This window comes from Condylostylus longicornis, unplaced genomic scaffold (genome assembly GCF_029603195.1).
Source record: "Condylostylus longicornis isolate FDR11 unplaced genomic scaffold, ASM2960319v2 ptg000040l, whole genome shotgun sequence".
Lineage (NCBI taxonomy): Eukaryota > Metazoa > Arthropoda > Insecta > Diptera > Dolichopodidae > Condylostylus > Condylostylus longicornis.
In genome coordinates this window covers 11,005,062-11,031,041 of record NW_026578009.1, presented here as the reverse complement: position 1 = coordinate 11,031,041, position 25,980 = coordinate 11,005,062, and the positions used below count along the sequence as shown (strand labels likewise).

General features: G+C 24.7%; 2 protein-coding genes across 5 annotated transcripts; one reads left to right on the top strand and one right to left on the bottom strand.

Annotated features, from left to right (window-relative positions):
* Positions 1 to 748: 748 nt before the first annotated feature.
* On the top strand, positions 749 to 21,993 carry LOC129609911 (glycogen [starch] synthase). Of its 4 annotated transcripts, XM_055522175.1 has the most exons (9): positions 11,174 to 11,604; positions 12,351 to 12,389; positions 19,064 to 19,490; positions 19,568 to 19,641; positions 19,704 to 19,957; positions 20,037 to 20,658; positions 20,735 to 21,199; positions 21,283 to 21,418; positions 21,475 to 21,993. In XM_055522175.1, exons 3-9 carry the CDS (start codon positions 19,064 to 19,066, stop codon positions 21,579 to 21,581), a joined length of 2,085 nt encoding a protein of 694 aa, XP_055378150.1. In that variant the 5' UTR covers positions 11,174 to 11,604; positions 12,351 to 12,389; the 3' UTR covers positions 21,582 to 21,993. The 4 variants fall into 4 exon arrangements, with proteins under 4 accessions (XP_055378149.1, XP_055378153.1, XP_055378150.1 ...); XM_055522174.1 differs by lacking the exons at positions 11,174 to 11,604; positions 12,351 to 12,389 and adding an exon at positions 749 to 867; XM_055522178.1 differs by lacking the exons at positions 11,174 to 11,604; positions 12,351 to 12,389 and adding an exon at positions 3,653 to 3,790.
* A 132-nt stretch (positions 21,994 to 22,125) lies between these two features.
* Positions 22,126 to 25,765, bottom strand: LOC129609813 (DNA helicase MCM8). The gene is made up of 4 exons (XM_055521936.1): positions 24,301 to 25,765; positions 23,658 to 24,245; positions 23,480 to 23,600; positions 22,126 to 23,419 (listed from the first exon to the last, which is right to left on the bottom strand). Exons 1-4 carry the CDS (start codon positions 25,763 to 25,765, stop codon positions 23,026 to 23,028), a joined length of 2,568 nt encoding a protein of 855 aa, XP_055377911.1. The 3' UTR covers positions 22,126 to 23,025.
* Between the last annotated feature and the right edge of the window lie 215 nt (positions 25,766 to 25,980).

The following is a 25,980-nucleotide window of genomic DNA, read 5'->3' as shown; positions in this document are numbered from 1 at the left end:
ACTAATCAATTTCGTTTATTTACTTCAGTTCAAGAAAATCATATTTTTTGTTTTAAGCCTCTAATTTCTAATTAGAATTTTACTTTGCTACATTATTAGATTCTAGTATAGTAATTAACAATTTATATTATATACATGTACAAACTCATAGAATGACGGAATTAAATCACATTAATAATTATTATAATTAAGTAATTAGTCATAATATTTAAATTTAATTAACGCTAACAATTTGAAATATGTAACATTGTTACTTCTGTTTAAAAAAATATTTTAAAATTAATTATTTCTCAAAACGGTAATAATTATTATTGACATTGAATTTTTAAATTTAGTTCTGTTTGATTTTTCGTTAACAAATTTTAGTTCATTTATATACCAGCTTAAAATGAATATCAAAGACACAAACCATATAAAAATATATCCCATAATTTGAGTTGTTTATAATATTTTTTAAATATATGAGTGGAAATATTCAAATTTATCACTCATAAATCATAATATTAGTAAAAGCAATCAAATTGGGTAAATTGGAAAATTTATTTAGTTGAGTATTTTACAAAAAGTTCTTGACAAATTTGATATAAAAGCTTCAGTTCAATTAATAAAAACAGTTTTTATTTTTTTTGTTTTTTTTTATATTAAAAATTTAAATAATATTTTATAAAATGTAGTAAGATGCAATTTATTTTTGAAATTATTGTGAAACATAAAAATTGAAATAATTTAAGTTTTAGTCCTTTTATAACGTTCGGATAGTCAAAACGTTAAGAACAATTTACTGATTAAGTTTTACATTAGATTTTAATCGTTAAATCGGGGTTTTAATATTTTAAATCTAAAAAAATGAAAGACTTATCAAAAAAGGTATTAAACTTAATAATTGCAATTAGATCTGTTGCATCTATTTACTTATATAGAATGTGTAAAAATTTTATAGTGTTATAAAAGTGTTAATCTTACAATGATCATGAATGGCTAACAACTACTAATTATTTCAAATGGAAAATAATATAATTTAAAAAAATTAGTGTTAGTTTTCAGAGCATCTTAATAATCCCCGATGATTAAATTATATTCGGACATTTTTGGTTTTCAAAGTGACTATAAATTCTGTGATCTTTTAATTTCAAAGTGTGTTGATAAATAAGTTTAGCAAAATACTATATGTGCGATTGCACCCATTTATATAGTCAGATGTTTTAAATTACTTTCATACATAAATACAAATTCACTCAAATTTTCTAATTTTACAAAACGAAAAAGACAAAATAGTGAAATATGCACTTTTCTTTATTTTTATTAATCATAATTTAAACTGCAAAGGTCACATATAGAGCAAAAAAAATAATGTTTATATTTATTTTTAAATTTTGATTAATTATATTATATTTAGTATAGGGCTATAGAGAATATGCATGTTTTTATATTATTTGAAAATTTTGAACTAAGAAATAAACACTTGTCCGTCACTAATTTATTTTTCAAGGAAATTTATGCATTTTAATCTCAATTTGAATTTGACTCCAGTTTTGTATAAATTTTCTTTCAGAAACAAAAAAATTTTCTTCTTTCTTATAACATTTCTTATATGATATTCAGGATTAAGCATTTATTTATATGCAGGAAAAGTATGGTACCTTTTTTTTAACAGACTGTAGCTTGAAAACGAGTATATCTGCACCCCCCATTCATACAATTGGAAATTGATCAAAGAATCATCCCTAAAATTATTTGCCACGTTATGCCAAACAGCCTGTATAATTTGAAAATAAATTGCTAAATGAGTTATAATTTAAAATTAATAAAAAAAACTTACAAGTTGTAAATCCGATTATTAATTTAAGACCTTATTAAATTTTAATAGAACAATAACAATTTGTCTTAATTTTAACTCGGGCCTACAGGAGTTATTTAATATTAAACTCATTTCTGTTGTTATTCATTTTTATTACATTTTTTTCTAATTTTTTTTAGTTTAAGTCAATTATAATAAAATATATTTTCAAAAACATTTCAAATACTTGAAAATATTGTTCCTGTTTATCTGCACATATTGTACGTAAATTTATTATTTAAATTTGAAGGTATGTATACAAACATTTTAAGATTCATTCAAAGTTCTACAGCAATAATAATCTTGTATCTATGTTTATGCAAGTATAAACCTACATATGTACGAGTATATATGTTCATAATATTGTGTCAACTTTTGCATAAACATATTTTATTTATAAAATTTATTTGAAAGGTTAAAGAAAATTACTATAAAGATTAATTCGAAATCATTTGAAAACTGCAAGTGAAAACATTTGCATGGAATTTATTTAAATATTATTTTGAATTTAGAATTATATAGGCAAATATACATAGGAGAATAAGTAATTTATAATTTAAAAGAAATTTAAACATTTTTTATTATTTCAGATAAATTTCAATAATTTTGTATATTTAGAGCAATATTAAATTTATTGATGTAATTCTGGAATAAAATGAATAAAACTTATTTCTGAAAATGGTGTACACATACTCAATTTTATATTTTACAAAAATATAATTTTCATAATCTTAAATTAAATATTAATGCAATTAATAACAAAATCAATATAATTAATTGTATGCTATACAGGTGATTCCGAATGGATCCAGTTAATGAAAATAAGGGTAACGTGACGTTGATGCAGCAATTATGTGGCTTCTACATTATTATACCATTTCAAAAAAATTATTTATTGTAGTGTGTCATTAAGTCGTTTTATTAAAATAAATATAAAATTAATATTAATGTAAAGTTTGTGAAGTTTGCAATACGGCATATACATTATGACACAATAATAGTCTCCGTATTTTTTTTGGAAAGATTTGCATAATTAGTTACTGCGTTATTTTTTGAAACATTTTTAAATTTTTGGGAAAATAAATTTAGTAAAAATTTATATCTTGGTTTTTCTGACTCATATAAGGATTCAATTTAATTAATAATGAATAATTAAATGAATATCAAATTAAATGGTGGTTCGAAATCTGATCATTATAACCTTTTATTTGAAATTGCTACGGTAGTTTTTGTTTGATTTAAGTAAATTTGGTGCTTTATATACTCGTACTGTACATGCTTTCCTTGATTTTATATTCTTTACGTATTTTTACACTTAACACTTTTTACATTTAGCCCTACACTTTATTACTAAATTTAATAAAAATTTATTAATTAAATTTCAAATCCCGGAAACAGGTTAATTTTTTTAAATAATTTTAGCAAATTATTTTGCATATTTGCATCTAATGACGAATTTTTATTGTCAAGTTATTGCCAAAAGTAATTTTTTGAGTAGAAATTCAATTTTCATATAGATAATATGTATATATTTTGATATTTATATCTCAATATCTATATAAAATTATATTCAGAAAATATTTATATTCCATCTATGTACACAATTATATTATGTATAACTGTTAATTTCTATAAAAAAAGCTTATTTTTTAAATTATAAAATAAAATATCTATATAAGAATATTTAGGAAAATTTAGTATGTATGCACTCACAATGAAAGCAATAGTCAGGAAATCCAAAATAAGCTCCGGTACAACATTTTTTTATTCTTAAATTCTTTAACAGTTCAGTCAATTTACATATCCTTCGTATATAAGTTCAATAAGCCGGTGTCTGTGGTGTATTATCCATCGTGTTCTTAAAGCGGGAAGAAAATTTCTATATTTTTATTACTTTAAGTACCTGTATATTGTGAATTAAACTTAAAAAGAAAAAATAAATAGCTAATCAAGGTAATTTAAAAATAAATTTTTGAAAATACTTTAAGAATTCAATACTTACTTGGTTTTTAAAAACCTCTCCAAAACAAAAGTGAATATTAGCTGAACAGAGTCTAAAAATGGTGTATAATTTTGTAAATTTGTATAAATTTTGGAATTTTCTTTAATTCTTTTAATACTCAAAACAATTTCTGGCTAAAAATCAAATTAGTTTAATTATCTTCACCTACTTTTCATTCATAACATATTTTTCTTTTATGAAAATGAATTTTCTCTCATTAATATAGAATTGGTAGAAGAAAAAAAAGCTTTATTTTTGTCCTTTAAAGTATTTTACAATGTCATAAGAGTCAAAAATATTTAAACATATTCTATAATTCTAAATAAGTTAGTAACAATGTAAAAATAAAATTTAAGGATTTGATAATTCTGGAATTTTGGAATTTAATAACGAAGAATTATGCATGTAAAGTGCATATTTAGAAAAGTATACGTGATTTCATTACTCACAGGTTCTCGTATTTTTCTGCAAATTTGCTTACGGAATCAATAAAAATTAATAGACTTATGGTTTCGTTCTCTATTTTATTTTAACACTGATAAATTTAAAGTGTAATTTAAAAGTATTTAAATAGATAAGAATGTGACTATATGAACTGTAAATATTTTTCAGGCGTAGGCGTAATATATTGCAGGCGTAGCTTCTAATGTTACAACAGCAAAGCTTAAAACCACTACATTCAAGTGACGATTTTAAACTTTTGTAATCCTAATGTGTCATTTTCAGAAATACTCTAATTATGATTGTCCATAAATAATTTTCATAACATTATTTTTGACATTCCATTGTATTTCAATCAATATTAAATTTTAATTGTTCTGAGCCGTTTAATGTGCTCCACGTGAACATCCAAAATTTCTCGTCATCTGAAATTTTCAAAGTGCTTACATTGAAAAAAATTCCATGTTTCATGATAAATACCTAATCCTTAAAAATTTAGAAAGTTCCAGAAATGTGGTGAAAACTTTAAAATGTTATGAAACATTGAAATATCTTATTTTTGTGAGGAATCGAAATCTTTCAACAATTCCTTTTAATGGTAAAATTGTAATATTTTTATATCGTTATAACAAACTGTAAGTTACAGAAAATGCCTTCCAGAAATAAAATAATTTTCCTTAAGGAATAATAATGTTTATGTAACAATCAAAGATCAAAAGTTTGTATAAGGGTGGAAGAATGAAATTAATTAAATTTATTTTAAATAACAATTGTGGGTGTAAGATAATTTGATTTAATAAGCCGGAATACTCTTATAAAATTTTTGGAATGATAAATTCAAAATACAGAAAGAGTGTGAAAAAAAAATTTTTGTGCCGGTATTGAGCAGAAATACAAGATTTAATTAATAATTAAAGATTTAATTACATAATAAATAACATGCGTTTCATGTAGTGGGGAAGATTATAAAAACGTATTTGGGAACAATTTGTAAAAAGAAAGTGTTTTTTTTGTTAAAAGAGGTTCCCCTCTATAAATTAATAGCATATTATCCATATAAATTATTTGTTATACAATAAATTTTATTTTATTTAATTTAATTATAAAATTATTATAATTCTTCCGGGTTCTTGTCATTTTGTTCCATTCAAAAGTATATAACGCACACAAAACGAATAACAATTTATGTTATACACCCGTAGCTTCGCCAACATGTGCCACAACACTAAAATAGTCTATCAATATAGCTATTTATTCCGGTAGAGGGCTTTGGATTTTTCTAAAGAGAGTAAACGTTAAATATTTAATATTTAAATTCATTAATTTTTTTTAACTCTTGTATAACAGTATTTTCTAAACAAAACCGTGTTGCGTTAACAACTACTTTCAACTACATACTCCACGACAGTAGTTTGGGGTATTACTTATACTTTTTTGAAAAGAACACATAAAATTAATTATATACATATTCAATTGTATAACAGTTCTAAATCATAATATTAAGAAATTATTCTTTGATTTGATATATTTTTCACATAATTAAATTTGCGAATTAATAAGTTTTATACTCTCATAAATACATGGTATACTTACGAGTATATATGTATGTATCTTTTATGTATGTATGTATAAAATTCTAAATAGTGAAAGTATGTTTTTATATAAATACGCATGGCTTTATCGGTCAATGAATTTTTGACATTGATTCTGATTACATGAAGTTAAGTGAGAGAGAGCACAAAAAAATATTTGTTATATTTTTTGAAAAAAAAAGCTTTTCAAAATTAGGTTGTCTCTCAGCTGGTAAAATTTAATACGAGTAATACATTTGTATAATATTTATGTAAGCTTAATGTTTATAAACATGTATGACATGTATGTATATATGTATATAGATAGATATATATCTACACTAGCATATTATTAATAGAATATGAAATTTTTGTCATATTTTTACGCAATATTTATAAAATATATCTATTTATATAATATATTTACTAAATATAACATTTATGATAAATTGAGAAAAATTTCTTCTATTAAATAATGTGTTTCAAGTAGTTCATCATAAAAATAACGATTCTAAGTTCTACATTATGGTGTAGATATAGAAATACACGTACCTACAACTTTAATATCATATTATATAATATTAAATTGTATAATTGAGTGTATGTATGTATGTACATGAATTGCGAATTTTTACTATTATCAGTTATAAAATTGAAAGGTCAATTATACTAAAAGGGTAATTTAGAAATTCTCTGTTCTGTGGATGTTTTTCTTTTAGAAATTTGTATTCATGTATGGATGTTGCATACATTGTATGAAAAGCTTTGAGACATGTTGAATTATAAACTGATGTTGTTAAAATGAAGATAACAACATAATTTAAAAACGTGGAATCAATTTAAGCGTTTTATTAATACATTAAAATAAATGCTACAATATGTTTAGCGATTACGTGAATCAAATAATGTAAAATAATGATAAATTCGATATCATAATGGAAATTAGAGTGAATTTGCGCTTCAGAAACAATATACCCTAGTTATTTGCATATCTTTAGGCGTAATATCAATACCCATACACTAATTTGATTTTTACTGGCTTTCCGTTATGATTCTTTGTGTTATGAACGCAGCAATATTTTGATAATTTAAATTTTAGCAGTAATAGTATTTTAGCAAAATGCGGGACTTACATATTTCTGTTTAAGATCTATTAAAAAGCTCTTCGTTATTGCAATATTGAAAAAATTGGGTAAAATTGATGGTGACAGTCAGTTGACAAATAAATTAAGGTTAGTTGCAGTTGTAATATTTTGCAATAATGTGAAAAAAAAAGTGCTATGCGAAATCAATCGTAAATTTTTTTGTTTTTAGAAATAATTAATATATGGAATTATTTATTTGCATAAACGAAGGCTCTCCATTAAATTTTTTCAAATGACCGAACTAAGAACACTATAAATAAATTATTATTTAAAGTAAACCAAAAGTGTATTACCATTTCCACATGATGGTGGAATTTGATTTTACTCTGTTTTCCAATTTGAAAATTTTTCATAAAATTTGGTAAATTTGACAAAAGAATTGTGAATACCAACAAAAAAAGGTTGTACAGCGTTTTTTAACAAATACTTGGTAAAAATTAAATTTTTTTTTTAGTGTGTATTGCTCATTATATTGGACCTTTAGAGAACTAATCAAATATTTTACATTTGATATATCAAAATCTTAGTAAAATTTTGGAGTTAGAATTCTTATGATCAAACAATACAATCACTGAAACTTATACACATGTGGCAAGATGCCTTTCTAATAATTTTTTTTTTATTTCAATCAACGAGATTGCATATAAAATAATGTTATCAAAAGATTTTATTCCAAAAATAATATAAAATTTAAATATCCAGTTATTCTTATTAATCCATAAAAAATTGTATAACATATTTTATATGACTTTCTTTAAAAATAATTAAAAATGTTGAAAAAAAAAGAAGAAAATTAATTCCTAAAACCTGTTTTATCAATCGCTCTTTTTCTACTTATAGGTGACTTAAATAAACCAACCATTTTACGAGTAATTTATTTAGTACCCACCATTTGTATATAAGTCAATCATAAATTTTTACCGTATTTTCTTTTCACATTAAATTTTTACTCAGTATTTATTATTGTCGTATTGATCATTCCCCTACAATATACGTAACGCATGAATACGTAAATATACAAGTATGAAGCATGCATAATAATATATGTATACAACAAAATTATAGTAATATAGACGATATGGTCAAATAACGTTGATTTTAATATCGCCACTATAGTATCGTCATTATTATATTGTATTGTGTCGTCGTCACGCAAATTATGTTGCCGAGTTATCAAAAATTAAGTAAAATAATAAAAATAACTTACTATACGGAATAGAATTTTAAAATATAAATTGCGATTTTATGGGCAATCCTGATATTATGAAATGCTATGTGTTATATTGAATCTATTATGGATTTCCATATTTAATTAAAGCACTGATTACACAAGCTCTAAACATAATTAATTGGTTTACCATATTAAAATGAATTGTGGTTTCCTTCTATATTAAATTAATTTTAAAACAATTTATGTACTTTTTACAAGGCCTATTTTAAAAGTTTCAACATACTTATATTAGAAATTTAGGTATGTCGAAATTAAAGAGAAATATAATTTATTTAAGATAAATTCGTTTTTAAATTCAATCATTTTACCTTGCCCATAATTGGCAAAAGTTTGTCGAAAGAAAGTGTTCATAATTTTTTTGTGAAAGTGAAAATTAATTTAGTTTTTGAGAAAATTTATTGCATTTAACTATTGTCTGCTTTGATTTGGAGAAGGTGTTACATAATGCATATAAATAATGTTTACGGGCAATTTATTTAGTATCCACCATTTGTATATATGTAAGTAAATCGTAAAATTTTTTACCGTATTACGACCGGTAAACACAATTACAATCGAGCAATAAAGGAGCCAGGGAAGATGAAACGTGTGATTTATATAAAAACCTTGTAGTTAAAAAAATTTTTTTTCTCCCAAAATTTTAAATTTCAAAGAAGATTACTAAAACAGTTTGTATTTCTAGACATAGGTGAAGGTAAATTATTAAATTTTGGCAAAACATAAACTAAATTAACAATAAGTTTTATCAATTTGAAACTGCTTACAATAGATAAGCAAAATAAAACGAGTTATAAATTTGTTATACATACACATTATATATGTATATAGTTATGTATGTGAACAGATAAATTCTGTTAAAAATACCTCTACTGCCTTGAGATTACCCCAAAATATCTCACGTTTATGTCTAGTGATATAAACATTATTCGAACATGATAACCCATTATTCATTTGACTGATATGAAAAATTTCCAATTTAAAAGTTTTTTTTTTTTATAATAAAAAAATTAACCCAAAATTTATGTGACATGTTGACATTCCCATAAGTTTCTTTAATATTTCTTGAAATTCTTAAAGTCCCATTGAATGTTTGTGTCTTTTCTCTTTCAATTACACTAACTATAATTGAATTTTTCTTATTGTTTTATCAATTATTTGAAATTACCATAAAACAATAATTTAATTTTTAAAATTTTTATTATTGTGTTAGTAATAAAATATGTGTATGTAGAACACCTGATATCATTAAGTAAACCATAAAATTTACTCAATATATCAATGAGATTTTATATTTGCGGTTACTTTAATTTTCGGTAATTTAATTAAAGGAAGATGAGAGAGAGAGAGAATAATTTTTCGATATATTTCTTTTTTAATAACGAAACACGAAACAAATGGGTTTTATTCTCTTTAAGGTCGCCCCTTTTTTTTAAGTCATACATAAATTTCAAGTTTATGTTTTGTACGATAAGCGATCACCGTGTTATGTACATTTGTATCTGAAAGAAACTACATAAAATAAATAAATTTTATATCTAAAATATATCTATATAAATTTTACTCGTGTACATAAGAAAATTGATCTTGAAAAACGAGAATACCGAGTATGCTTGAATGAGAATAAATTTTTTAGGTATTTATTTAATATGTATGTACATTTTGGTTTTGGTTTAGTTTACGAGCACGAATATCTTGGAAATTTACGTTTATTGTGCTAAATTGGAATATTAAATCAAATACGTGCTCATATTTTTGCAGACAATTAGATAATTGAGTGTAGTAAAGTTGAGTACTCGTATAATAAAAAAAAACAATATTTTTACTTTGAAGAAGTGGACAAAAAGAAATATAAGAGGAGTTTAGAGAATATTTTTTTAAATACTCTGAGAGTTTTCGAAAACCACCAATTTATCAGGATTGACAGATTTCATCTTAAATTTTCAAAATTTGGCATAATATTTTAAAAAATTAATTATCTTTAATTTTTCAATAAAAAATTAATTTTAATAATTAAAATGTGTTGAAAATTAAATCATAAAATTATAAGGTTTTGGATAGCGCTTCAAAAAATTTGATTTGCTAGTTAATTCACAGTTCTTCTATACACATAAATATTATTATATAAGGTAATTTCTATTGCTTTGATTAAAAACATATAGGTATAAAAGATATAAGATTGTCATAATAATTGTCGAAATATATTTGATTCTAGAATACGTTATGTGTATAATTCCGTACACAAAAGCACACTTATGCTGAAATAAAATGAATTCGACAGTAAACTTAAATCAGTGCTCTTACATATTGCACATTTTTCATAAATTTTGACTGATTTTATTAAAATGTGATAATTATTATAGTTCAGTTTTTAAGTATTCGTTAATTTTGTTTATTTTACTTATTACTAATTTTTTATGCTTTACGAAATCAAGTTTAGTTCTTTGCGTGAACCAAGCGAAATGTGTTAATTTACGGTTTTCCCACAAAGCATTTTCAAAGTTCATTAAACTCAATATAAGGTAATCATAAATCTAAACGGGCGTAATATGTGGTAATCATAATGACCGTATGGCCGTAAAAGCGTACCAAAATTCGCACTTTTTCGGTATAGTGTACATAAAAATAAAAAGGAGAACTAATTTTTTTCGGCAACATGCCATAAATCCCTTTAGGATTAAAATGTGATAATAAAATTTTAATAAAAATTTTTCAAACATTTTGAAAATTTAGTTTTAAAAAAAAGAATCTTCTTCCGGTTTTCCACAATATTCCAATTTTTTTTTTCTATTGATCTTTGAAGAGATTTTTTTTCTTTTAATTTTTTTTTATTTTAAATTTTGAATTGTTCTCTTTCAATTTTTTTTTTTGTTTTCTTTTTATTTTTCGGTTTACCGTCTCTACTTTACTCTTCTATAACTAACCAATATAAAATTCTTTAATCATAAATTCAGTTATAACGTGTATCACCACACGGTAGGTTGTTGGTGTCGTTGATGAACTCCGAATAGTCCCTATATATATATAGTTTTATTTCGTCGTCATTATCATCGGCGCAGGAAAATTAAAAAAAAAAAATAATAAAACATAATATAAAATAATTTTAAACCTCAAGTTTAAAGGGGAAAAAATTAAGAAGAAAAAAAGAAAAATAACAAAAAAAAAAAATTATAAAATCTCTAAATATTATCAGAAATAAAAAAGAATAAAAAAAACGAGTGAAACGCACAAGATTTATAATTTAAATATTATCTACATATCTACAAATATATGCATATTTATATATTATATAAAAATTTTATGCATATTAAATAATTATCGCCTTCATATATACTTATCGTTTGATATTCTACGAGAATTCAATTTTTACGGCATTCAAAGTTTGTATTTTTTTTCTATATAAAATATTTTTTTTCTTTAATGTGAATGTAAATACATAAACATATATACATATATATATTTACATTCATATATAAATAATTTAATTAAATTGTGTTTATTTTAATTATTTTATATATGTAATTTTTATTTACACCTTATGGTACATAATTATTTTTAATAGAACATTTCTGAATTTTCATGTAGCTGAACAATAAAAAATATTGTGAATGAAATTTTAGTATAGAATTTGTATACCTATTTATATTTTATTGAAAAATGTATAACAAGAAATTAAAATATAAATTATTTATTTATTTACATATATTAATAGATAATTATAATTATGTATTAATATTTTAAAATTCTTATATATACAGAATCAACCATTTGTAGTTAATTTTGTTTTTAATATACAATAAAATATATTAGAATGTTATACACCTAAAAATAATCTAATCAAAATTATTTTATTATACATTTGGTTATTGACCTTTATTTGACATTTCAGAAATTATTATATGTGCATACATACATAAATACATAGGTATATGTATACACATTTTGTTTTACATTTCAAACAAACATACAAACAGGCAACAATTATATATACATACTATTAATGTAATATACATACATACATATATTATATGTACCTACATTCTACGTAAAATTTTGAAATAAAAAGAAGAACCAAAAACCCTCTCCTTCAACTTATTTTTTTTTTATATTTTGTGTTTTTGTATAGGAAAAAATTCAAAAAGGGAATATTTGAGAAAAAAAATTGGTATGTCAAATTTTTGATTTTTTCATTTTGAAAAAAAAAAAAAATAACAAAAAAATTTTCATTCTTAATCTTAGAAATATTTTTTTCTTAATCCTAATTTTGATCTTTTTTTAACTTAATTTCTTTTTACATACATGAAAATACTAATTTATGTACTAACTTTGCATGCGGTAAATAATATTTATGCATACACACATACCTATACTTATAAAACATACATAGTTTTTAAAAAAATATTTTTAAATATCAAAAAAAATTAAAAGACAACAACAACAACAATAAGAACACCAATGATTTCTAAATTTAAATATGTCAAGTGTTATATTGACATTATTTTTTTTTTTTTCGGTGGCTTTGAAAATTTTGCTTTTTGTGGGATAAAATAATCTGATGATGATAATTGTAATAAGGTAGAAGAAGATTTCATTTGTATAGCGTTTAAATAGAAATTTTAGAAAATTTAAAATTGAAAGAAAAAGATCGAAAAGAAGAAAATAAAAAATAAGCAGAAGCAAAATTTGGAAGGATTTCATATTATGTATACATAAATTTTTAAAGGTTGAGGTTGAGGTTATGATACTGATTGTACATAATAAGTTAAACATAATTAATAATAAAAGCGGGTTAAACGTGAATTTATCTGTTGAAATGTGATGAACAGTTGCTGCGTAGTGATTCATATATGTACACTATTGAAGATTATTGCAGAGAAGATCAATTAATATTCTAAATAATTGGCTATAAATAATTTTTAGCCTCTGAAAATTTAAAATTTTATAATTTATTAAAAAAATTGGATTACTCATTCAAACTTAATTTTCTAGGTCGAGTTCCCTTGTTTGCATTGAATTTCGTTAAATTTGAAGTTTTAATAGCTTCTCTATAATTTGTCAAAATGCTGTCAATAATGTTTAACATAAATTTGAAGCTAAGTACGGGAATACAGGAAAAATTTCAATTAAAAGAAAATCAAATATGCAAAAGATTTCAAATTTACTTCTAATTCTTATTATATTGGATAATAACAGTAAATATGTATATTATTTATTTATTTAAATACATACTCAAATCACTCTCTTATACTTAATATATAAAGCCTTTCACTGTTCGAATCTTAAATCAATTGCCAAAATAATTTATAAAATTTTGATTTTTTTTTGAAAAAACAGTAATCATCCAATATACTTATACAATATTCTACTATAGATATATTTTTTATATACAAAGTGAGCCAGTAATCATTGCTTCCACATATATAATCGATTAGGGCATCAAAACTAAATAAAATTTTTGTTTTAAACCAAGTGTCAAATTTTAATAGTTTCAAAGATACAGGGATTTTAATGAATTCTTCTATTAATGAAGTTTCTACTTGTTCAAGTTTTTCGTTTATAACTGGCATTGTGAAAGAAGTAGTAGTTTCAAAGTTTGAAAGGCATAGAACAGAGCTTAGAATCGACATATTATCGGACTTTGCATTTTTAAAAAATTAAAAATTCTTCTTTTTCTTCATTTTTGCCAGTTTTTCCTTTTTTTCATGATCATTTCATATCAAATTTTTCAAAACTTCAAGAAGTTTGTGTACAGAATTTTTTCTCATTACTTAAGCTTTCATTTGGATGGTATTAAAAGATGAATAATCTTTTACAGTTTTGGAGATATAGCAAAAAACAGTTCGAATTCCGAGATTTTAAAGGCATAAATGAAAAATAAATTATCGCCCCATTTTTGTCCCACTATTAAGCTTTTAATAATCTTCCTTTTAATTTTAGCTTTTATCAATTAATAAACATCGTCCTTTTTTTAGCTTTTATTAATTTTAGGTCCTATAATTCTCAATTATTAATAATTTTTGATTGAAAGGTCAATTTATATAGTCATTTTCGATTATTTAGAACGATAATTTTGGCGCTAAACCATGATGTGTATACCCTAGAGCATTAATTACTGCATTACCCTGTATAATAATAATTTGGTGTAAAAATTATTAGAGCAGTTTTTTTCATTAATAATAGGCTATTAGAAAAATATTCAATTATTCTTGTCAATCAATAAATATTTTTGGTTATCATACTGATCCTTTATTTTCACTTATTTAAAAACAAAAAAAAAACTATTTTTAGCAAACATTTGCTAAATAATTACCCTCCTATATTGCATATTAAGTTTTTATAAGATTAATAGAGCTGTGGTAGTAATAAGATAACCATGAAATTTTATACCATTTTATTCGTATTTCCATCAATTGCAATTTCCTTGATAACAAATTATTTTTTATGTAATTTTTTCATTATCAAATTTTCTTTTTCATCCATTTGAATGAACTTTGAGTATTGATGACGTTAATATGGATTATTTTTATCAACATACAACCGCGTAAATTTATTTAAAAATATTTTAGTTTTTAGTAATTATATAAACAATAACTTATAAATAATAACAAAAAATATTTACATTTTATTAAGGTACATAAAGTGCTATACAGTTATATATTGTGTACTTGGGATAATGCACATACATTTATATGTTTATAGAATCACTCAATAGTGTAGGAATGCTCAGTTGTTTATAAAAAATATTTAAAATTCAGTTTGTTTTCTATGTTAGGAAATTGAAAATTCTAATCATTTATCGTATTTGTAATAATTAATTAGAGCTGGTGGTTTAAAAATCTTTTTACACATCATAGAGAATAATGGTGCCTTTTTATACAGACATCATTATTCTCAGACAACATTATAGGAGTTTATGCATTTTACTATCACTACATCTCGAAAATTAAGTAGTTGCTGTGTGTTGTCAGATTATGGCTCTGATGTTCAGTTGAGTTATCAAATTTGAAAGAAAAAATGATTTTTTTTTCTAATAAAATAAAATATTTAATAATTTTTAAAATTAAGAGCACTTTGAGCTATTTTTCCGAATAAGATGCACGTGCAGGAAATAATTTTTGATTTAATGGTTTGAAAAGTGGCACTTTTCCCTTTAAAAAATGAAAATGCAATCTTAAAAAACAATCGTGTACAGCTACACCCTATATTAAAATGAAAAAAATTATTGCATTTTAGAAATTTCAAGAGACGATAACTTATGAGGGAATGGAGGTACCAAAAATTTTTTTACTAAGAAATTCAATTGCTTATACATTTTAGATAACGGTTAATTTCGTCCATATAAAAGCCACTATTTTTTTGGTACTTGCATTTGTGAATTTCGGTACAAATTTGCTAAACGTTTGTGAAATTCGAAAAATATTTCTAGTTTCGGTACAATAGAATATGTTAAAAACGGTATATTTATGACATTTAGTGACCAAAAGTTTTAAGGGCGGAACGTTAATAAAAATTTTTTTCTAAAAAAATAGATTCCTCCTAAGGCACCAATAATTCGGAGGTCTATCTTAAAAGATGTTGGAAACGAACTAATGGAAACGGGCATATTGAAAATATTAAGCTTCCTTTTTTCAATTTTATTTTAGAAAGAGACTAATGTAACTTGAACAGTTCATTTGATATCCTGAGTTCTTATATTTCTGTATTATTTAGATATGTTTGTCAAATTTCCAACCTGAAGCGCTCGTTTTAGGTATATTTTTCATAAACATATGAAAAATTACATGAATCAACAATGTGGTTACTTTATATTTATTGTCACATATAAAAAAATTTTTTTTTTGCCAAAAGTTCACTACATAATTGACAAATTCGAGTTTCAAGGTCTAGCGAAAACAACCGAAAAATATTATATGTATATGTATAGGTATATAAAATTATGTCTAAGTACTTTTGGCATTAAAAATTTCAGCAACAAATTTAATGTCAATGTTGTTTATTTACAATTCCACGGTTCTAATCATTAAAATCCAATTGATAATAACAAAACTTTGTAACCTCTTCATGAAATCAAAATAATAAAAACAAAAAACTATAAAAATAAATTGAGTGAATATTTTTTTTATTGTTTACGCGAGCGATTCTTTTGACGTATGTACTTCAATGTATTTTTTTCATATACGAACTGTAGTAAATGGTACTCGTACCGTAAACAAGTATTTATATGCATGTATATTTGCATATGTTTATACATATGTACCGGTTCGAATATAAGAATGTGCTTTTGTAAATAAAACACACCCACATTTATAAATTATTTTCAATTAAATAAGAAAACATTTTAGCTAGTCTGTCAATCGAGAAAGTTTTCAAAAACTGGCAAAAAATCTGGAAAAAATAAATAATTTTCTATTTTGTTAGAAATTGATTGATGATCTTGTACGAAGTTATTTAAATTATTATGATTTTCAGCTGCAATCTCTCATTGTTAAATTCGAATTCATATAATAAATATAAATTGAAGGAAATGATATTAATATTAGATTTAAGAAATTCGTACAGATTAGATTTGTGAGGACTAGGGAAAAATATTACTGACGCATAAATTTGAACGTCATTGAGATAAAAATGCAATTAAGTGAAAAGTGAAGGATTGCATATATTTTTGACGTCTATTTTTGTATATTTTCCGGAGCAAGTTCATTACACTTTAGTGCAGTAAAAAAAAAAATTTAATATTTCTGAAAATTCAATATTTATGGTAAAAATTTTTTGATTTTCCCATTGCTTTTCTGTACAATGCCGGTAAATATTATTAAAAATCAAAGATTTTAAAAGCTTTGGAGCAATAAAAATCAAAATTTTTAAAAGTTTGGAGTAGAAATTGGGAGTATTTTAGTAAAATAACTTAAACTTCTATAGAAATAATGTAAACAAAAGCAGTCCGACGAGTAGACGCAGTAAAAAATATTTTTCTTTTTTTAAAATTTGCTTAAATTTGTGCTTAAATATATACATCATATAATATGTATGTATGTATATACACATTATGTATTTCTACTCTATATTTTAAAGTGTTTTGAATTTGTATGTTAAAAAAAAAAAAACATTATTTTAATTTATTACATGAAAATCTTTTGGCGAATTGCCACTGACATTCATTTATTGTCATTATCATTAAAATTATAAAATTTGGTGGCTTTAAGATCATTATATGCAATATGATGTACTTGAATCTTTGAATTTATTGCTTCTGATTGCCAATAATCATCTGACTGGTGTGTGCATATAGGTTGAGTGAATATTGCATATTGTATAATTTTTGTTTATTCTTTTATTATTAAGATAAAATGATACAATCTTTGATTCAATCAGTCAATCTTCTTTAGGAATAAATGAATGATTGTGTTTTGTACATTGTTATTTGATTGAAATTTGGAGATTAATTGATATACTTAATGTATACTGAATACAAAGAAGTACTGAATATTTGTTCGTACTTCCTTTTGAAAAAAATTATTTTCTGCCCAACTTCCCACAGTATAAATAAAACTTTTATAATTTAACAATATTGTCTTTAATACAAAAATGATAATTCGCAAAATATTCAAATTTCAAATTTTTTTTTGAAGTTATTTTTAGATTTAGAAAAACTAAAACTATAATTTAACATAAAAGTTTTTATGTGTTATAAAAATTAATGGCGTATTTACATACATCGGTTTCGCAGAACTTTTTATTTTCTAATTACGCGTGAATAAAATTTATAATCTAATATTAAATTTTCATTACGCGTATAATTTATCCAGTATTGACGACTTTTATATAAATTTTTTTAAATATTTAAATTTTTGATTTGCACTTGAAGTTCTAAGTATATTTTTCGGAGAAGCTTTAAAATTTTATTCAATAACGATATTGAACTATGTTTTCACATAGCATCGAATAAGTATCGCAGCAATTCATAAATGAGTTAATGCTTTCTTTTAAATTCAAAACTTAACTGTTATACTTACTATGTGATATGTTAACCCCTTTACTGATTAAGTATTTCAAACTATATTTTAACCCCTTTAATTTGCGGAATTTAAAAGATTACTATCATATGATAATTTTAAAATTTGTTCAAAATGGTATGAGAAAGTTATAAAATTCATGGAAAAGAACTTTTAACTGAAAGATATTGAAAAAGGCTCGAGCTTATTAGAAAAATGGTGAAGTATACCACATATATCTGTGCTAAATTACCAAATAATGATTTCTAGATTTACTTTAAAATTAGTACTTTTAGAGAATACCCTTAAAAGATTATTTAAGATTAGAATAAATATTTTGCAGTCAAAAATAACTTATCTGTTTTAAATTGTATTTACATAATGCAAATGGGGGTTAATATTAAATTTCCTCAATTAGCTTAAACACCTAACCCAATGACTCGATGACCAAGTATTGATAGCCCAATAATTTCTTCGATTTCAGCGACAGCGTGACATTTAAGAAAAATCTATTAGTTCAAATAGGGCTTGGTCAAATTTTTGGTCGCGAAATTAAAATATAAGATTTTTGTTGGCATTAAGCATGAATTTTAATTTATATAAAAATTTATTTAATTTCTCTTCATTTTTTCTAAAATAACAATTAAGCATGTAAGTAAAACAAAAATAACATAAATTTCCTATAAAATAACAAGCTCTCATAATATTTATTATCTTCTATGCAACTAAGCATATACTTACATACATACCTACATTCCAACAAACAATATGAAAATTTCTAAATAATTTTTGATAATTTTTTAATTTGCCTAATTAATATAATAATTTATACAATGTTTCCATGAAGATGATGCGACGTTTTTCGAGAGTTGAATCAGCACACGATTTAGTGGACTATTTGGATCGTGGACATACCGCTTATCGTGAAAATCGATGGAATTTTGAAGTAGCATGGGAAGTTGCTAATAAAGTTGGTGGTATCTATACTGTTATTAGATCAAAAGCATTTGTATCAACAGAAGAAATGGGTGATACTTTATGTATGTTGGGTCCGTATAAAGAAGCATATGCCAGACAAGAAGTTGAAGAAATTGATTTTCAAAAAGGAAATCCATTACGAAGTGCTGTAGATGCAATGAAATCAAGAGGCTATAAATTAGTAACGGGTCGCTGGCTAGTTGATGGAAATCCTCAAATAATTTTATTCGATATTGGTTCAGGTTCATGGAAATTAGATCAATTTAAGAGTGAATTGTGGGAGAAAACTTCTATCGGTAAGTTTCAGAGCATGAAAAAATTCGATTTAATTTTAATGTTATTTTTTGTTTTTTTGTTTTCTTAAAATAAATAGGTGTACCACATTTAGATATAGAAACAAATGATGCCATCATATTAGGTTACATGATTGCTGAATTTATGGAAGAAGTAAATTTAATTATTCCATATTTGATTCTATATTATTAATTTAATTTCACTTATAATTGTAGTTTAAACGATATGCTGATTTAGATTCACAAGATCATGATATTAAAAATCCTAGAATTGTAGCACATTTTCATGAATGGCAAGCTGGTGTCGGTTTAATTGCTATAAGAACAAAATTAATAGATATTGCAACAGTTTTTACAACCCATGCAACATTATTAGGTCGTTACTTGTGTGCAGGAAATACAGATTTTTACAATAATTTGGCAACATTTGCTGTAGATGATGAAGCTGGAAAAAGACAAATTTATCATAGGTACGTTAAGGGAATTATAAATAAATTCAACTTAATAAATACATATGTATGTACATACAATAATGTTTTTCTTTTCTAGATATTGCATTGAAAGGGCTGCAACACATTTATCACATGTATTTACTACAGTTTCAGAAATTACTGGTTTTGAAGCTGAACATCTACTAAAACGAAAACCGGATATCATAACACCGAATGGACTCAATGTAAAAAAATTCTCAGCTATACATGAATTCCAAAATTTGCATGCAATGTCAAAAGAAAAAATTCATGAATTTGTTCGTGGACACTTTTATGGTCATATGGATTTTAATTTGGATAAAACATTATATTTCTTTATTGCTGGACGTTACGAATTTGGTAATAAGGGAGCTGACATATTTATTGAATCCTTGGCAAGATTAAATGCAATGCTTAAGGCTAAACATCCTGATACAACAGTTGTAGCTTTTCTTATATTCCCTGCCAAAACAAATAATTTTAATGTAGATTCGTTACGTGGTCATGCTGTTGTTAAACAACTTCGCGATACTATCAATCAAGTACAACAATCTATGGGTAAAAGAATGTTTGATACATGTTTAACTGGTCGAATACCAGATCCTGCTGAACTGATTTCTAAAGATGAAATTGTTAAAATTAAACGTTGTCTTTTCGCTTTACACAGAGATGGTATGCCGCCGGTTACAACTCATAATGTTGTAAGTATATTTTTGAGCAAATTGTTAAATTTATTTAAAGATATTCGTACATTTTTAATTTTGAAATTCCTTTTAGGTTGATGATTGGAACGACCCAGTTTTAAATTCAATTAGAAGATGTCATTTATTTAATAGTACTCATGATCGTGTTAAAATGGTATTCCACCCAGAATTTTTAACTCAAACAAATCCATTATTTGGTTTGGATTATGAAGAATTTGTTCGTGGTTGTCATTTGGGTGTATTCCCATCATATTATGAACCATGGGGTTATACACCAGCAGAATGCACAGTAATGGGTATACCAAGTATAACTACAAATTTATCTGGTTTCGGTTGTTTTATGCAAGAACACATAGCTGATCCAGCATCATATGGTATATATATTGTAGATCGACGTTATATTGGTTTAGAAAATAGTGTTCAACAATTGGCTGGTTTTATGTATGATTTTTGTAAATTAAATCGTCGTCAAAGAATTATACAAAGAAATCGTACTGAACGTTTAAGTGATCTATTAGATTGGAGAGCATTAGGAATTGTAAGTTTCTTTATGACGTTTGAAAGCTTTATTTTTTAATTTTAAATTCGATTTTCCTAAAACACAATATATTTTAATTATAGTATTATCGTGAAGCTAGAGTTAAAGCTTTAGAAACCGTTTATCCAGATTATGTTGATGAAGGAAATATTTATTCAAAAGTAAAGAATTTCAACTATCCGAAACCATTAAGTGAACCGCCAAGCCCCAGCACTTCAAGTAAATACTGAATATCAAAAATTTATTTTAAACGTTGACTAATATAATATTTTTAGGACATACAACACCGGCACCATCAGTAAGAGGATCTGATGATGAAGAAGATTCTGTAGATGAAGAACATGAATTACAAGAATTAGGATTATCTCAAAAAGAGGACTAATTAAATGAAAGAGCAACTACGGAAATAAATATCATAATTTTTTTCTTGTTTTAGGCTTAAAGAAATTTAATTATATTTTAGAAAAAAGAAAAGAAAAGTTAAAAAATTTTTAATATTAAAACAGTGCCATCAATCCACCGATATGAAAAACAGACAACCTGCTGCTGCCGTCTTCAATTTCTTTTTTTTTTTCTTGTTTTCTATTGAAAATCAATGAATAATTGTTATTTGTTCCTAAAATTGTGTAGTTTATTTAACTAGACTGTACAAAATCATAACATATTTATAGAAATTTATTTCTTTTAAATAACAAAAGGAAACGAAATATGTAACTATCGATTATATAACTACATATATCTCTAATATGTTGTGAAATTTTTAAATAACTAAAAAAGAATTGTTAAATGGCGTTATACAAAAAAAATAATGATGTTATTAATTGAGTTTCATAAATGACTTAAATTTTGTACATTGCACTAGAAACTCTTAATTAAAAATTTATGAAAGTTATTTTGCTGTTCTTATTTTAAATTTAATTTGAAATTAAAAAATTTCTTTTGATAATGTTCAAAATTAGTAAGGAGAAAACTTAATTATTTCCTATAAATCTAAATTTTTTTGTTTCCCTACATTTTACATGAGTAGTTGTTTGCCAAAGGAGGAGTACAAATTAACCTTAATTAAATCAACACTTATCTCATTATGGAAACATAATTAAAACATGTTAATAAAACAATATTTTAACATTCATTTATAATAATTACTTAGTTAAAGCGGCTTTAAAAACATCTTATAAGCAAGCAATCATAACCTGGCTTTAAAATTTTATATTCCAACTATTCCAATAAGTCAACATTTCTTAAAAATTTAATAATCAAAATTTATAAAAGTTTTTAATAAAATAAGTTTTTCCATGTCTTTTTCTTATTACATAATATTAAATGTAAAGAGTTTTAAGTTAAATAAATCTGAGATTATGTATTCAACCATATTCTGGAACTGGCTATGGCTCTGTTGTAATTTGAAGAGCTTTAGATTACGAAATCAATTTTTCATATTGAATATTAACATTTTTAATAACATTTTCAAAAAAATAAACAGATTTTTCAATTGAAATATAAGATTAATTTGTAACCTTTACAAAAAATTAAAAAGAAATTTAACCAAAATGAACAATGCAAAAATTTAGAAATTTCATTTCATTGGGTTGTAGAATTCCCAGACTATTTTTTAGTTGTTACGTTTCCATAATTATAATATTTAACATACAGATACCAGAATAACTAGGATTATATTTTATAACATAATTTTAAATTTAAAATTATTTAATATTCATGTTTGAAATTATACTCGTATACATATGTACATTCATTTATAAATTACGTAATTCTATATATACACACGTTTATCTTAAACTTTGCTATGTACTTTGATTTTTCAATTCTTATAATATTAACCGATATACATTAGGAGATTTCTTTAATAAATAACCTTGACTATTAAGTGATTCTACTAAATCAATTATATTGTCATCTAATCCTTTTAAAGATGCTATTTCTTTTAATTCTCTGATATCAAATATTTGTTTGTCTTGAGCTCTAGATGCCTGTTGTAATAATGTAAGAAATATTTTAATTTGAGATGCACGGCTTTTTCCAGATCCAGTTCCAGATCCAATAGTTGTATCTAAATCTGGAACTGTTGTATCTGTTGTAAAAACATTCATCATACTAAAACGAAATATTGAAATTACGTCCATGGCATGATTTAAAGTTGCTTCTTGTGATAAATCAGCTCTTGCTCTAGCTTGTGTTAAGCGTATCAAACCTTCAAACTGCCTAAAAAATTATTAAGAAACTCAAATGTTTCTATTATAAAATATTAATTTTATATTATACCTTGCTGTTATAGGAATTAAATTGGAACATATTGATATTTGTCTTAATTCTATATAAAATTGTTGTAAAGCCTCACCAGCTTCATCCCTAAGTTTTGGAAAGCAATTCTTTTTTGCATAAGCTACAATTGATATTGAAAAGAATATTTAACAATACTTAATAGTTGGAAATTAAAAACCTATGTAACGTTGCATTAATGGTCTGGGTAATAAATCCATATCTTCGCCAGGTCTGAGTCTTAACCGATCTTCTAAATCTTCTTCTTCATTTGCCATGAATGAGTCGCGAAGTGTTTGATTTCGACTGGAGTTATTACCAAAAGAATTTTCTGTTGGTTCTTTTCTATTTCCAGATAAATATGATTGAATATGTTCTGTTAGCATACTATCAAAATTTTGATTAGGCTTATCCACCATAATAAAAATTAAATCAAAACGTGATAGTAGGGGTATGCTCATTTTTAGATTTTCCATTACGGTTTTTGAACGATTGTAGTGACCACATTCTGGGTTAGCTGCAGCTAATACACTAGTACGAGCTGGTATAGAACAATAAACACCGGCTTTTGCGACTCCAACTGTTTGTTGTTCCATAACTTCTAATACGGCTTGCTGATTTGCTCGAGTTTTATCAAATTCATCAATGCAGCAATGTGCCCCATCAGCTAATACTAATGCTCCACCTTCTAGTTCTCCACCATTTCTTCGATTAGTTACAGTAACTGTTAAACCAGCCACGGAGCTACCACAACCACTAACGAAAATCTCTAAAAAATTTATATCAAACAGAATTATCTCACATTTTTATGATATGTTTATTACCTTTTGAAGAAATTTGTGAACAACTTTTTAACATTTCAGATTTACCAACTCCAGGATCTCCTACCATTAAAACATGAATTTCAGATCTAAGTCCATGTTCATTACCACAACCACCAAGTAAGGCCAAAACCAATCCGGCTTTAACCATTTCATGCCCAAAAATTGAGGGGCATAGTGATTGAACTAGTAATCTAAACGGTGATGGTTCTTCTTTGATCATACTAACTGCCTGTAAGTCTTTTTCTGTAAAGGCCGATATATTTTGATAGCTTTTCTCTTTAAATATTGATATTCCATGTAAATATAATTTTAAACCATCTTCTTGTCGAAAATGGTTCTCTTGTTGGGAGCGAACTTTTAAAATCCCCGTTAAAATAACATCTTCACCAGGGGCAACTTTGTCAACTAATTCATTTAATAATTCGATTTCAATTTGCTTTATTTGTTTAGTTTCATCCCCTTGTTTACCTCTAGTAACAAGCTGTTGCACTCTAATAGTTTGATATTTCTCTAACCGATTGTAAGGTGAATTCAATAGAATTTTGAATTTACTTTTATTGTTGCAACCACTTTTTTTACATGAATTTGGCTCAATAACGATACCATTTTCCTGTTTTACAATCATCTGACTATGGCAAATTAAACATTCGTATGTATTCCATGAAGAAATTAGTGCTGACTCTCCAGTTTGAACCACGGTTCCACGAATAGATAGTAAAGATTCATATTTTTTAGATCTAATTGACGCTAAGTCTTCTATAGGACTGAAATTTTCTAAGTATGCTCGAAAAATTTTAAATGATGTCCTTTTACGAATAAATGTTGTGGTAGAATTTAATTCATTTTGAATTTCGGAACATTTTAGACAAAGTGTATGCATTGCTAGTCCAGCGGCAGATAATGTAATTTCTGGACTTTCTATTAGATCCTGGTGAAAATTATTCCAACTGGATTTGAATTTTGAATCATTCTTTATAAAAACTAAATCTAATTTAAATGTATGACTGGAATATATTTTTACCAAATTGTATTGTTCTGGATTATCTTTAAAATGAGTTTCAAAACTTTTAATTTTTTTAATAATTGGAGAATCCGCACTGTATTTTTCATTTGAAAAATACAACTTCCACGAACCATATGCTTCATTTGGACTTATTTTATCAAGAAGAAATGAATGATATTGTCCTAATGGCAGTGTTATACTTGGTACTGAATTGTTTGATGTGTTTCTACTTGTATTTGATGCACTTACATTTGAATTCCTTCCTGTTAATGCAGAATTATTTAAATTTGAAGAGCTTTCGGATCCAGAAACTGGTAAAAGAATTATCGTTGGTTTTATTTGAGGTAAATTCTGTCTTTTTTTCATCCAGTATGGGTTGAAATTGCGATAAAAATTGTTTTTAGGTTTGGCACCTGTTGGCTGCCTACTCGTATTTAAATTTATCTGGCTTGAATTCGCCATTGGATTAAAAGAATATTATTTAAAGTTATCAATATCAATATGAAAATTAAAATTTAGAATTTAAATATAAAAACAAAATAAAGCAAAGTAAAGAAAGCACAGCTGACATTTGTTTAAAAATATTTTGAGTGCTGCCAGTTTTCGATTCTTAAAATGAAAATGGAAAGTTTACAGGAAGCGCTATCTATTGGTTTTCTATAAAGTGAAATTACTAA